The sequence below is a fragment of the Fistularia commersonii genome, chromosome 4 (assembly GCF_037954325.1).
Source record: "Fistularia commersonii isolate RoL2024-O1a breed Wild chromosome 4, RoL_Fcom_v1.0, whole genome shotgun sequence".
Lineage (NCBI taxonomy): Eukaryota > Metazoa > Chordata > Actinopteri > Syngnathiformes > Fistulariidae > Fistularia > Fistularia commersonii.
Window position 1 is genome coordinate 3,432,323 of NC_141287.1, and position 15,644 is coordinate 3,447,966.

A 15,644-nucleotide genomic window follows, 5' to 3' on the forward strand; every position below is an offset into this window, starting at 1 on the left:
ATGTCAAGGTTCCACGGTTGTCCGTCGTCGTATCGCCATTTTGAGCTTCTCCTCGGCGTTAATGAGACCTTTCAGCTTCTTTAACCAACAATTGATGGAGAGACGAAAAGCGGGAGGCAATTTGCCCCGAGTATAACAAGATGAACCTTTCCGCCCGTCGTCTTGATGGGCTCATCACACCACCGGCTTGTTATTAATGAAGCACGTCAGATGGCCTCCAGGCACATCTCCGCAACAGGCCGGGAGATTAATGCGCACCGGTGCACAGGGCAAACACAACGCAAGATGCAAACACACACTCGCGTTCACCGTTCTGCTTTTATTGACTCGTCCCCGGGAGGCGACCTCTCCTGCAGGGTCCTCGGAGAGAAGCTCCCGGGACGTCTGCCGGTCCGGGTTTCCGAGATCCTCCGTGAGATCGGTCGGAAATGGGAGCGGCTAACGTGTTAGCATTCTCCTGCAGTGATGGAGAGCTTGCAGGATGAATGTATATGAAAGGACGAATTATGAAGATGATAATTGTCAGGCATGGAAATTACCAGCAGATGGTTGGTAATTATTGGAAAGAGGAGTGTGATGTTCGGTTATGTACAAAGGAGCGATGGAGAATACAGTATACACTTGTTTTTGGCGGGGTTACGTTCCAAAAAGAACCCGTGATAGGCAAAATCCGTGAAGTAGAAACCTTTATTTTTTTTTTACAATTATTGTACAATTAAATACTCTGTTATACATTGAAAAGAAAAAACAAGCCATTTTACAGGCTCAATCATTTGTTTCACAAATAAAAGTGCTGTACTTTAGAAACGTTTTTTTCAACAAGTAACTTCTGTACTGTCAAATAATAATTTTAATCATCAATGTGAACAGAAGGCTTCAAATTGCAGAGATTAGCTCCGCCCACCGCGACCCGAGTCATTGGATAAAACGGGAGAAAATTGAAAATGATTATGAAAAAAATTGCAGACAGTTGCAACCCTTTTTGCATCCTTATTAAAACTTCTCGCTGCTGTCGTCCTTATGGTTTTTTCTTCCTTCTTTACGGAAGGAACGGAAGATTCATTCATTCCGTCATGCCGACCTACAGCCGCATAGCTTTTACCTTCCCTTAGCATGTCCAGAAGTTTAGCTTTATCTGCCATAGATAGCATCTTCCGCTGCCTTTTGGGCCCTGCAAGGTGCTTTTGTCGCTCCAGAGCGTTTTGTCAACATGATGGGTTTTAGACAAACTGGAAATTGCAAGAGAATTTGCACATGTAAATCTAGCAAGCTGTTTTACGTTCGTGTACATATTAAACTGCAACGTTATCAACGCACAGGTAGAGAAGAAGCGGAGTGACTTTTTTAGCCAATCAGAATGCAGAACACGATGCACCATGCAAATCCGTGAAGTAGCGAAACTGTGAAAAGTAAACCGCGTTATAGCGAGGGATCACTGTATGTTGGTAGATGGATGCTGGAATTGGAGCTGCCAGGAAAGAGGTCTGGAGGAAGACCAAAGAGAAGGTTTAAGGAGGTACCGAGAGGATATGAAGGTAGTTGGTGTGAGAGAGGAGGATATGGAGGATAGGGTTCGATCAGGGGAGGGCAAACTACGGCCCGCGGGCCACATCCGGCCCGTTGACCTTTTTAATCCGGCCCGCCAAATATCGGTACAGAATTCATACTCGATGTGAACGATTGAATGATCGGATCGATGAACGCTGGAGCTCAAACAGGAGATTATTTCATTTTTGGAACAACTTGAGAACACTTTTCCTGAGCTGATGGCCACTGATTGGCTTTGTGATTGACAAACATGACTAAGCTGGACGTGAAGATACAAGGGAAAAACCGGTTTGTGCATGAAATGCAAGCAGAGCCTTCTAAACCGAGCTGGTTTTATTTTGAAAGCAAATGTCAGACGAGTCTGATATGTACTGTTAAGAAATGCGTTTTTTATTTTCATATGTATCGTATCTTGTTGTGACCCGGCCCGTCTGTCAAATTTTAAAAATCAATGCGGCCCCTGAGCCAAAAAGTTTGCCCAACCCTGGGTTAGATGGAGAAAGTTGATTCGCTGTGGCGACCCGTAAGGGAAAAGCCGAAAGAAGAAGAAGAAGAAGTATGATTCCCGTAATGCTTGGCGACCGTGTCTTGGTGTTGGAGTCTACGGTGACCCTCCCTTGAGCACGAAAACGGCACTCCATGGAGGAACTTGGTCTCGAAACCTTCGGGAGCGAGAACATGCTTTTCCCTGGAAAACATGGAGGCCTCTGGCCTTTCCTGAGCTCCTGGTCGGGTCCACCTGAAGCCACGGTGCACCTGCAGTCCAGTGGACCACAGCGTCCCTCCCTTCTGCACTTCTTGGCCTTTCTGGAGACGCCGGCTTCTGCGAGGTCTTGAGAAGGTTGTTGGATTTCCGCTCTCCTCCGCTCAGCCTCATCACAGACTGACATTTCTCAAGTGGATTTCGGTGACTTTTCTACGCAGGTGGGGAAAAGGTGCGCGGCGTTCCGGGTCGAGGACGAGCCTCGTTGACCTTTCCAAGCGTCTCCTTCCGCCGTGATTAAAATGTCTCCGTTAAATACCGGTGACATTTCAAAAAGTGGAGTAAAAATAAAGAATTAAAATAAATATTCGACACGACCGCGAGTTTACCAAGGGTTCTTCGGAAGACTCGACGGCTGAGCCGCTCGCATGGAAAGGACACATAAATGTCAGGCTGCCTAATTGGGACGCAATAATCTGGAGTACAGCCGTCCAGAGAAGAAGGATCTGCAAGGAGAACCCAAACGCAACTTATAAAAGATTTCACGGAAGTCGGATCCGGCGTGGGAGTCGATGCAAGAACCTCCTCAAAGTCATCGGGTTCAGTCATTGACGGATCAAGAGCAACAAGGTCCCTGTGTGGAGTCTCCATGTTCTCCTTGTGGGGTTCCTCAGGGTTCTCCGGGTTCCTCCCGCAGTCCAAACACATGCACGAGGTTCACCGTCCAAACTGTTGGAGGTTGGATGGATCCAGGGTGAACCCGCCTCTCGTCTCCGAAACCCTCGAGCTAACAGATGGAAAAGATGTCGCGTGTCCTGCTCCTTCCTAACCTATTAAATGATAAATTTGAGCGAATCGATCGCAGAGACACTTGAATGCGGCTTTGGAATTCTTCTTATTGCATGAACGCTGGCCTTTAAGACCCCCTCCTCCCCACGGTGACACTGCTGGGTCTAAATTTACGTTAGCGCATCATCTGGTTTCCTCCAGAACACCTCCATGTAACACATGGAGGTGTGACGACCTTCTCAGCATCTCCTCATCTGTTTTTACAGAAATGCAAGAGCTCTTATTTTTTTTTTTTTTTTTAACCGCGTTTGCCGAGTTTCGCGATAATAAATCGACGCTGTATCTCCTATTTCTGTTTATCATCAATCACAGACTATATAAAGGAAGCGGACACACCTTCTGGTTCTGAAGGAGATGATTAAGTGCCCGAAAGCTGAATTTGCTCCAATTGGGGGTGGGAGGCGAATTCGGCGGTTGTAAAAGTGAGATTGTATAGAAGTCAATGAGAAAATGACCCCACTTCTCTCTTGATTTATAACCTCTGTAAACATTTTCCCAAGCGCAGTGTGCCTTTCAGCCACTTGATGTTCACGTCATAAGTTACGCTTCTATTGGCCGCCGACTCCGCCGCAGGATGCTTTATTGCCCGGTGATTGACAGGTCGCTTTCACGGTGACTTATCAGCCGAGCCCACGCCTTCGCTCCGTCCCGGTTCCAACATATTATCCAAATACAGGCCCGTCCGCTTCCCGCGCCCGAAACACCCTTTTTTTTGACAGCCGGTGTGCTATCGCGGCTTCATCGACCCGGCTTTTCTTCAGCCGAGCCTCATTTTGGTTCCCTTGTCGTCAGTCCTGATGTCCAAATGCAGCTGAAATGAGGTTTGGGTGTCGAATAAGTGGAAACCGGAGTCACATCATCTGCATGGAGCCCCATGATGTCGACCGTCTAAACCAGGGGTCGGCGACCTTTAACACCCAAAGAGCCGTTTGGACCCGGTTTCCTCGGAAAAGAAAACACCGGGAGCCGCAATTACTTTTTGACGTCTAAAATAAAGGTACCGCTGTATATGTTGCTTTTTATTACCTTTACACTTTGTATAAACAAGTGTGTCGCTTCTGAAATTCACAAAGTACTACGGAGAAAATTTGATTTTATTTATGTAATGAACTCATTTTGAGCTTTCAGAGCGTTTAGCGGAGCCTTGACCTGAATTTTAAAAATAAATCGTGAAAAAAATCACTGTGTCAGTAAACAATATAAAAATAAATATTTGCAAAATATCTTCATAAATATTTATTTTACCTGGTTTATGGGACTTCTGCTCCTGAACTTCGGCTGGCGGGTTTACCGGCTTCCGCCAGCGTGACGTTATTTTGAGCGGCAAAAAATAATAAATATAATTTTATGTCTTAATTAATTTTATCGTGGATCTGTGACAAAAACCTGGCCCACCTTCACTAAGGTCTTATCAATATTTTGACTTCCTCTGTTGTTGGTATCACCTTTTTCGTTTTCAGCATTGTTTCGGGTTTATTAGGCGTAGTAGATACTGCTGTTGGTGTCAAGGATGACCCGACTCGATTTGTGGAAAACGACCGACTCGGCCCAAAAACGAGTGTCCGATTTTAACGAACGTGCTGTGAAATTAATTAAAAACCAACCGGAGCGGGAGATTTTCAAAGCGATCGCTGTGTTGTTGATCCCGGGGAGACTTTTTGTTTTTGCGTCACGGCGATCTGTATGAACGCAAGCTTCAGGATACTATAAAAGCAGAGACCGTTTACCGGCATCACTTAATTGATGAATCCTAATCTTGCATGAAATGGGATCCCGCGGCTTCACAACAAACCGGGATGTCAAAATATTATGGATCCTTTATTCTAGGAAAATGAAGGACTGTAGCCGCGGTAAAAGTAAAACAAAGCAGGACCGAATTAACACCTGTTCGATTTGACGGGGGGACTTTTATCATCCGGAGGGGCTACCTTCCCTTAGCACGTCCAGAAGTTTAGCTTTTAGCTCCAGAGCGTTTTGTCAACATTATGGGTTTTACGGAGCGACGAAGGGTTGACAAGGACTCCATCCGCACGGGTGGTTTTTCCGGAAAGTGAAGGTGAAGAGACGAACGTGTCCGTCCGGAATCCTCCGTCGGTGTTGTTTTTTTCTACCGTCGGCTAATAAAATGAAGCGAGTCGAACGGCAGCCGGGGCACGTAATTAATTCCACAGTAAAGCTAATTGGTTTAATACCGCGCACCGTGAAATTAAAAGCAATATTAGGCCGCGGGAATGAAAGAAGTGCGGTATTAACAGCAGAATGAGCTGTGAGCGCAGAGGTCAGCGCAGATGTTTGTGTCAGAATGCCGTTTATTTCCATAACTGAATGTAAATCGTTATCGCGGGGTCGGGCGGAGGAGGCGGACCCGATGCGGTGACCCGGAATGGATTGGAGAAAAGAAAGAAGAATTCAAATCGGCTTGTATATCCTCCCTTTTGTTCAGGTGAACGTCTCACAAACATCACCCAAGAATGAGGGAGTCATGAAGTTTCGGTTTCATTATCCAGACCTGCTTCGTGGTTCCGGTGTTTGGAACCCTGAGGAACCCTGAGGAACCCCATGCAGACACGTGGAGATCATGGAGGCTCCACACAGGAAGGAACCCTGTGGGAATCCAAGCCTGGACCTTCTGGGTCACCGCTCGTTCTCACCGTGTGACTAAATCAATCTTTAATACTTCGTCATCTTCCGCTCGGTTTTCGAACCAAACTCGACCCCGTTCGTTCAGCGATGGGAAAGATCTACGGGGTTCGTCGCTTCACGCCGCCTTCTCTGATGTGGAGATCCAACATTTCTGTGTCAAAGGGCAAAATTTAAAGGTCAAATGGAATCGACGGAATGGATTGAAAGCGTGTTCTCGGATCAATCCATCAAGAGGTCAGGATGCTGAGAAAGAAGCCGTGATGGTTCCTGCTCGTATCTCCTCGTTGAACAACAATGCTGCGCCCTTGAGGGCGGCACGTTGGAGATACCTCCTCCTCCTCGCGGCCAGAAGGTTCCGCTCGGATTCCCGACAAGGAGGCCTTCCTGTGAGGTTCTCCAGGTTCCTTGACGGAGACGCCAAATATGTCTGAGGAATACGTGAACAAGAGGGTGAACGGTTGGACGTTGCCTTGTGATTGGATGGTCCGGCGTCTGTCTCCACGGCCAATCATCTGCCTCCATCGAACCTTCTCCCCTCGTACCGGCTACCTTCCCGTCCTCCTTCCCTCCATCCACCAACCTCCTCAGTGTGAACCTCGTCCCTCCGGCCCCACCTTCTCCTCCCGCAGGAGAAGGACCGCAGATACGAACCAGATGGACCGAATATGAATGATCTCCAGTTTATCTAAACCTTCCCGTGTGTTCTTCTACTGAGTCAGCTCAGGCTGCAATCCCAACTTCAAGAAGAACCAGAGGAACCCGCTCGTGGTTCCGATGCAAATTGTTCCACAAACCGCAGGGCGTCCTCCTGCCGACCAGACCGTTGGATGTCACCAGATCTGCTTCTTTCACCGCACTTTTGTACTCACGGGGTCAACAGTCTGGAGCACAGGAGAGTGTGGAGAAGAAGTGAAGAAACGGGTTCGAGCTGGCTGGAATGGTTGGAGAACGTCGTAGAAGAAGACTACCGGCCAGAATGATCGGCGAGGCGGAGGAGGCAGTGATGAGACCAGGGATGCAGTTTGCTCCGCAAACAACGACAATGACCACGAGGTCCTAGAGATGAAGATGTTGAGGTTCTCTTTGGGAGTGACCAGGATGGAGAGGATCAGGAAGGAGTCCATCAGAGGGACGGCACATGGTAGATGTTTTGGAGAGAAGGTCAGAGAAGCCAGACTGAGATGGTTGGGTCATGGACAGAGAAGGGATGGAGAATAGGTCTGGAGGAAGACCGAGTGAGAGTGGACATGAAGGTCCTCACAGAGAACACAGATACATAGAACAGGGTGAGATGGAGAAGGTGGAGTGGCTGTGGAGACCCTGAAGGGAAAAGCCCTAAGGAAAAGAAGAAGAAGCGGACCTTTAGACACTCGCTCACCGACACACTTTTAACGCCAACCTCAATATGAGCGACCGGTTATCAGCCATATTCTTCCCACGGCGTGTCCGTCAGGTTCATCCCTTCATCCACCTCTCATATCTGGAGAGCTTCCTGAGGGCAACATCCACCTCTGAGTGCTGGATGAAGCCGTCACCGCGAGGCCGATTCTGCCTCCGCTAAGACGAGCTGAGCAAGATGGACGCCGGCGGGTGAACAAATCCACCCCGGTGGAGGACGCCGTCCACGCACCCCTGACGGATCTCCACGGCTCCGGGGGGGAAGACGAGCCGGGGGATCTGCTCGGAGCTCCGGCGCTGAGAAGATGCCTCCCCTACGTGTCGACGTGATTGAGCCGTCAAGAGCTAGCGAGCCGTCGGTCGCGTCGGAGTCGAGATGACGGCCGATCTCTTCACTAGCCTGCTCTGTGATTTCCCCGGGGAGGCCCGATGAGTCAGATCTTCTACATTTCATCTCTTCCTCCTTCATGAAGATACCCGAGCACTTTCCCCGCAGCTGAGGATTATTCTCCACCTCCTGGACGACGCGGGGAAACGAGCGTGGACGGTTCGGTACCGGTTTATTTATTATCCACGACTGAACGATGTGTTGTTTTGAAAAATGACCGAATTCTCATCGGCACGTCAAGATGCTCGTCTCGGTCACGTGATCGACGCTAATGTTAAACCCACAAGCTAGCAACATGAGGAAAAAAAAAACAGACGTCTTCTGGCAAGTTTCTTTGCAAAAAAAGAGCCCGTGACCACTAAGAAAAAGAAAGCTGCATTTAGCAGACAATACCACTTCGAAAATGGGGATTTTTTCGCATCCAAAAACAAGCCTTCGGAGGATTCTGAAAGAAAAAAATCGGGAATATTTCGATATTAATACGGATTTATCCACCGCACCTTAAAGGCCGGTTGGGAAAATATTGTCCTGACAATAAACCGGCACACGCAAAGTTGTTGGGTCCAAAACACTCAACTTTGGCGAACCAGGTTTTTCTTGAACTTTGTTTTATTCCATTCGTCTTGACTTCTGCCCGAATGAAGGCAAACGGCGAAGAAGAAACTCCCAAAGCAAAGAGGCGCACATTCGGATTCCGTCTGACACAAAAACTTCACTTTCGGCCCACAGAGGTGTCGCGGGGGCCGACTCGGCCAGGGAACCACACCTTCAAGGCTGAAATCAGGGTTGAAGCGCTTTATTTGGGTAGACAGGGTGTCGCTGGCAGTTCCCCGGCCCCGAGACAGTCGCACAAGGCTGGGTCCGAAGGTCCAGAGGGGGCTCTCGCAAGGTCGGGGTCCGGTGGTCCAACAGGGGGTCTCACAGGGTCAGGGTCCGAAGGTCCCAAGGGGGCTCTCGCATGGTCGGGGTCCGGTGGTCCACTAGGGGGTCTCACAGGGTCAGGGTCCGAAGGTCCAGAAGGGGCTCTCGCAGGGTCGGGGTCCGGTGGTCCAACAGGGGGTCTCGGTCTACACTCGAGGTCCGAAGGTCCCGAGGGGGCTCTTGCAGGGTCGGGGTCCGGTGGTCCACCAGGGGGTCTCACGGGGTCAGGGTCCGAAGGTCCAGAGGGGGCTCTCGCAGGGTCGGGGTCCAAAGGTCCAGAGGGGGCTCTCGCTGGGTCAGGGTCCGGTGGTCCAACAGGGGGTCCCGGTCTACACTCGAGGTTCGAAGGTCCCGAGGGGGCTCTCGCAGGGTCGGAGTCTAGTGGTCCACCAGGGGGTCTCACAGGGTCAGGGTCCGAAGGTCCAGAGGGGGCTCTCGCAAGGTCGGGGTCCGGTGGTCCAACAGGGGGTCCCGGTCTACACTCGGGGTCCGGAGGTCCACCAGGGGGTCCTGGTCCTGACAGGCATCGTGGGGATAAACATAGCAAAGAGGAAGTCCAGGAACCACGGCTAGGTCCGGTCCTGACAGGGGTCGTGGGGATCCACAGCGGTCAGGGTCGTCGGGCAACCACAATCCCCTGGCGCCGATTACGAATTGAACCGAGGTGTGAGACCCTGACACAGAGGAGCCTGCGGGGAAACTTGATTTCTTCTCTTGTGTCTCCAGGAGTCAGCTGCGTCGGGGAAAACGGCGAGTCGGCCAACCTGACGGAGTGCCTCGGCTGGGCCGGACCCCTGCCGCCCCAGACCCGGGTCTGCCGCGTGGCCTGCAAGGACGACTGCTCCCTGACCGCCTGGTCCAAGTTCAGCGAGTGCGGCGGCTGCGGCGGCTTCCAGAGTCGCAAGCGTTCCCTGGCAGGTAAAACCCTCCCGGCGCCGTCCGCCGACCTCAGTCTCCGTCGTCCGGAGACGACTCAATCCCCGCTAAGCGCTCCCTGTGCTTCTCCCAAACGTCCTCCCGCCCCTTGGGGTATCACGTCACGTCTAAATTAGACGACGTGCGGCGTGTAATCTCTTACAGATGGCGAAAATCTGAATTCCACGCGGCGGCTACAGGCCGGGCTGGATACTATTTGTCTTCATGAATATTTGTAGTAAACCCTGTGGCAGCCCTGTCTCTTTTTATAATGCTCTTATAATCCAACGCATAAAGGCGGCCTTGGCTCGCGCGACAGTTTATTTGGGAAGTGTGTGTGTGTGTGTGTGTGTGCGCACGTACAGTATTTCAGCTCTTTTATGGCACCTTAAACACTTGCTTGAATTACTTTGTCGGGTAAATTGATTGACTCTGGGTTTTTACGGCGCGGGGTGTCATTAAGGTGGCTGACGGCGAATCAAGGCCTCCGATGCCGCCGACCGCTAAGAGGCTCCGGGACAGTTTTAGCGCCCGAACCCGGACATTCAGAAGGTTGCCGACCTGCTGCGTCCGGTCGCCTGGCAGCTGTGCTTGTGTCTGGTGACGCCGCTGAGTGTTTTCACCTATAAACAGGGATCTTTCCTGGTTTTTTCTTTCCGAACCTGTTTGAGTGAGTCTGAATATTGAAGGTCTGCTGAGCGAGCAGCTCCGTTCAAGCTACCATTCACCGCTTCACCGCTAACTGAACACAAGGGGGACGACGACTGGATAACAGCCTGACACACACCATCACACACACACATACTACTGTCATACTCTCCCATCACACGCTACTGTCACACACACACACTCCTATAATACACACAACTATCACACAAACAACTATCATATACACAGTACTATCTATTCACTACTGTCACACACACTACTAACACTGTAATCACACACACTACTGTCATACACACTAGTATCACACACACTACTCTCATACACACTAGTATCACACACACAATACTATTACACAGACTACTATCGCACACGCTACTGTCATACACACTGCTGTGTAGTGTGTTGAAACATTTTCATGCATAAAACTGCAGTGTATACAAACAGTACCCATGTTATATGTATGTATATGTGTGTGTGTGTGTGTGTTAGCGTGTGTGCATATATATATATATATATATATATATACATACAGCAATAACAAGAAAATATATATCGGTATGTACACAGTGTGTGCAGTGTGTGTATATACACAGTAGGTATACTGTATACATACGGTATGTAGAGTACAAGATATATTAATACATTTATTATATATAGATATATATATGTCTGTGTGTGTGTGTGTGTGTGTGTGTGTGTGTGTGTGTGTGTGTGTGCGCATACACAGACAGTATGTACAGAGTATGTATACTGAATGTACCATGTATATACACCAGTGATGTGTAGTGAGGTTCATGGCTGGTGAGGCAGGAGAACTGCGTGCCTCACTTAGTGGCTCTTTGAAGTCGTTTTATGATTGCTCAGCACAAAAAACTAGAAACTCACGTACAGTTGTTGACAAAAAAACACTGCACGTTGGAAATGTAGTTCAACCAGCAAAAGTGTTTAAACATTTTAATACAGAGAGAGTGCAGACCATGCTAGCAGTCAGTTGTCATTGCGCAATCTGCATTGAGGCGCAACCGTCGGCGGCCTCACCGCACGTCTCTTCTCAGTGTTTGAACAGTAAATGTGAAAATCCAGCTATTTTGAATTAAAAATAATCTAAAACTGATGAAGTTCAATTAAAAATACCTTTATAGTGCAAATCACAGATAAATATGATCATTTTACTTTTTTCATTTTGCATTTTTTTTCTTTCCAAGATTGAAAAGTGAGGCACGGCCTCTCCTGCCTCCCCTGACTTGCACATCACTGGTACAGAGAATTTACACATAGTACATACACAGTATGTGCACAGTACATACAGAGTATGTACAGAGTATATTCACAGTATGCACAGAGTACATAAACAGTATGTACAGGGTACGTAAACAGTATGTACAGGGTAAGTGCATGGTAAGTAAACACAGTGGCAGGCAGGACAGCGGCGCCATGAGACAACAGAAGTTGCGGATGTGTCCGTAAAGACGTGCTGGCCATCCACGCTGCGTACGCAGAAGGTTCTGGAATCCTTATCTCCAGAAAGTAATGGCTACCTCCATTCAAACAAACAAAAATTCTCTTATCGCTCAGTGGTTTTGTGGCATCCAGGGGAAGGAGACGGTCAGACTGAGCGACGAGCCACTCGGCAGGCAAAAATCCAATAATGGTTTTATTTCAAATGAGAACGGCAGATAAAACGTGGAATAAAGTCAATTAACCAGACAGCACAAATGTGACACGGGAGGAAAAAAAAACGAATCTGAGAAGCTCGAACACAAAAGACAGGAGGGAAAAGCAAACAGAAGGTCTTCTAAAACCCCAGGTCCATCTTTCTTTCCCATATTCTGGAAACATCTAATGCAGCGGCAGAGTCACCTTGAAGGATCCCCATGGGAACACAGAGTCTGCAAAGCCCTGGATGTCTGTGAGGGATGGATGGATGGATGGATGGATGGATGGATGGATGGATGGATGGATGGATGGATGGATGGATGGATGGATGTTTAGATGTTTAGATGAATGGATGGATGGATGGATGTTTAGATGGATGGAAAGATGGATGGATGGATGGATGGACAGAAGGACAGATGTAGGGACAGATGAATGGATGGATGGATGTTTAGATGTTTGGATGGATGGATGGATGGATGGATGGATGGATGGATCGACAGAAGGACAGATGGATGGATGCATGGAAAGATGGATGGACAGAAGGACAGATGGATGGATGGATGGATGGATGGATGGATGGATGGATGGATGGATGGATGGAAGGACAGATGGATGGATGGATGGAAAGATGGATGGACAGAAGGACAGATGGATGGATGGATGGATGGATGGATGGATGGATGGATGGATGGATGGATGGATGGATGGATGGAAGGACAGATGGATGGATGGATGGAAAGATGGATGGACAGAAGGACAGATGGATGGATGGATGGATGGATGGATGGATGGATGGATGGACAGAAGGACAGATGGATGGATGGATGGATGGATGGATGGATGGATGGATGGACAGAGGGATGGATGGATGGATGGAAAGATGGATGGACAGAAGGACAGATGGATGGATGGATGGATGGATGGATGGAGGGATGGAGGAATGGAGGGATGGATGGATGGATGGATGGATGGATGGATGGATCGACAGAAGGACAGATGGATGGATGGATGGATGGAAAGATGGATGGACAGAAGGACAGATGGATGGATGGATGGATGGATGGATGGATGGACAGAGGGACAGATGGATGGATGGATGGAAAGATGGATGGACAGAAGGACAGATGGATGGATGGATGGATGGATGGATGGATGGATGGATGGATGGATGGATGGACAGAAGGACAGATGGATGGATGGATGGATGGATGGATGGATGGATGGATCGACAGAAGGACAGATGGATGGATGGATGGATGGAAAGATGGATGGACAGAAGGACAGATGGATGGATGGATGGATGGATGGATGGATGGACAGAGGGACAGATGGATGGATGGATGGAAAGATGGATGGACAGAAGGACAGATGGATGGATGGATGGATGGATGGATGGATGGATGGACAGAAGGACAGATGGATGGATGGATGGATGGATGGATGGATGGATGGATCGACAGAAGGACAGATGGATGGATGGATGGATGGAAAGATGGATGGACAGAAGGACAGATGGATGGATGGATGGGTGGATGGACAGAGGGACAGATGGATGGATGGATGGAAAGATGGATGGACAGAAGGACAGATGGATGGATGGATGGATGGATGGATGGATGGATGGATGGATGGATGGACAGAAGGACAGATGGATGGATGGATGGATGGATGGATGGATGGATGGATGGATGGATGGATGGATTGACAGAAGGACAGATGGATGGATGGATGGAAAGATGGATGGACAGAAGGACAGATGGATGGATGGATGGATGGATGGATGGATGGATGGATGGATGGATGGATGGATGGATGGATGGATGGACAGAAGGACAGATGGATGGATGGATGGATGGATGGATGGATGGATTGACAGAAGGACAGATGGATGGATGGATGGAAAGATGGATGGACAGAAGGACAGATGGATGGATGGATGGATGGATGGATGGATGGATGGATGGATGGATGGATGGATGGATGGATGGATGGACAGAAGGACAGATGGATGGATGGATGGAAAGATGGATGGACAGAAGGACAGATGGATGGATGGATGGATGGAGGGATGGATGGATGGATGGATGGATGGATGTTTAGATGGATGGACAGAAGGACAGATGTAGGGACAGATGGATGGATGGATGGATGTTTAGATGTTTGGATGGATGCTTGGATGGATGGATGGATGGATGTTTAGATGGATGGACGAATGATGTATGCATGACATCCAACCTTTTGCTGACATTCAAACATCATCTTGACTGAACCCTCAGTGAGTCCTTCATGCGTCCTGCAGAGATGTTTGACCCATGTGAAGATATCACATTTCCAAGTGCATGAGTGAAGGTGTTCCCGTGACCTCTCCCTGACCTCTGGGGTCGACTAGAACTTGATTTGCCGGCATCCACTCGCTAAATATTGATAAACGGCAGACTTTTCCGTTTTTATAGTTTCAGCGAACCTTCAAACTTCGTCCGTTTTCCGAAGAAAGTCGGCGGACAAAGTTTTTCTTTTTTTTTTTTTTCCCCAGCTGAGATAACACCCATCTGAGGCGGAGCGCTAATGCACGTAAGCTAACGAATGCTATTACACCCCGAGCGGAAATAACACAGCGCTATTCTTCATCGTTAATTTACCGCCCAGATGGCGGTCCGGCGCGTCAGCCGGCGGAGGCAAGGTGCTCGGAGATGCCGTGCACGTGAATTATGGAGCAAAAGGCCGACTCTGGAGTGCGACCACCGGCGTCCCTTTCTTCGCAATTACCCGCTACCGCTACCCGATTAGCATAGGAGGCGTTATCGCAGGCGTTCCCGCCGTTTTGTTTATAGAACTCTTTGCGTTTATGGTGATTTCACAACCCCTTTGTATGACTCCGGTTAGGAGCCAAAACAAATGTGTGTTTACGCACCAAACACACACCGCCGCGGAGTTATTATTTGCTAATTTGCGGCTGCTGCCCCCCCCCCACAGTTACCTTCAACAACACACACACACACACACACACACACACACACTTGGGTTTTACGATCCCTCAGAGCCTGGTGTGTTTCTGCATGTTGATGATTTACCTACATTATTGAGAACACGCATTGCACTTAATGTCCACGGCACTCTGGCCCCAAGATGACCCCACCTCACACACACACACACACACACACACACACACACACACACACACACACACCATTCATTCATTGTTTGTGGATGTCAGAGATGAAGATCTGGAAGTCCTCTGGGAGTGAGGAGAACTGAGAGGATCAGGAAAAAGTTCATCACATGCATGTTCTTGAGTGTGTGTGAGGAGGATGGAGAGGATCAAGAAGGAGTCCATCAGAGGGACAGCTCATGGTAGATGTTCTGGAGATGAAGTCATACCGAGATGGTTTGGACATGGACAGAGCAGGGATGGAGAAGATCAGGGTAAAAGGATGCTGAGCAGCCAGGCAGGAGGTCCTGAGGAAGACAAGAACGGAGGTTCATGGATGGAGGTGAAGAGGACAGAAAGTTAGTTGGTGGAGAGGAGGCAGATGATTGGCTGTGGAGACCCCTGAAGGGAGCAGTCCAAGGGAAGGAGGACGATCACCTCCAACCATGTCTCGCTGAGACCCCACAAACTTCTGGTCAAGACTTAGAGCTTCACCAACATTTATGTATATCAGCGCTGGGCAGTCAGGGCCTGCAAGGCCTTCTCTGCTGGCCTAAAAAATATCCGAATCACAGACTGATTTTAATTCTATTTAGTCCATGTATTCTTGTCAAATATTTCCAAATGATCTCTCCACATCCTTTCATAGCTGTTTCCTCTGGCTGTGCTGCTTCCAGATACGTAATTTTATATGAAAGCATTTAACCAATCACATTTCAGTCACATTATTTGTTGCAAGGCAGAGTCAAAGTCAGAGAAATGTGCCTGGAGGCGTGCTAGCAAAAAATAAGTGGCAATGAAATTAT

The 15,644-nt window shown here is 48.8% G+C and overlaps 1 protein-coding gene across 1 annotated transcript in view; it reads left to right on the forward strand.

Moving 5' to 3' along the window:
• Positions 1-15,644, forward strand: part of thsd7ba (thrombospondin, type I, domain containing 7Ba) — a 172,377-nt gene that overhangs the window by 100,310 nt on the left and 56,423 nt on the right. The window contains exon 13 of the mRNA XM_086144727.1: positions 9,184-9,368. Coding sequence (XP_086000853.1) covers positions 9,184-9,368 — 185 coding nt within the window. The remainder of the gene's footprint in view (positions 1-9,183; positions 9,369-15,644) is intronic.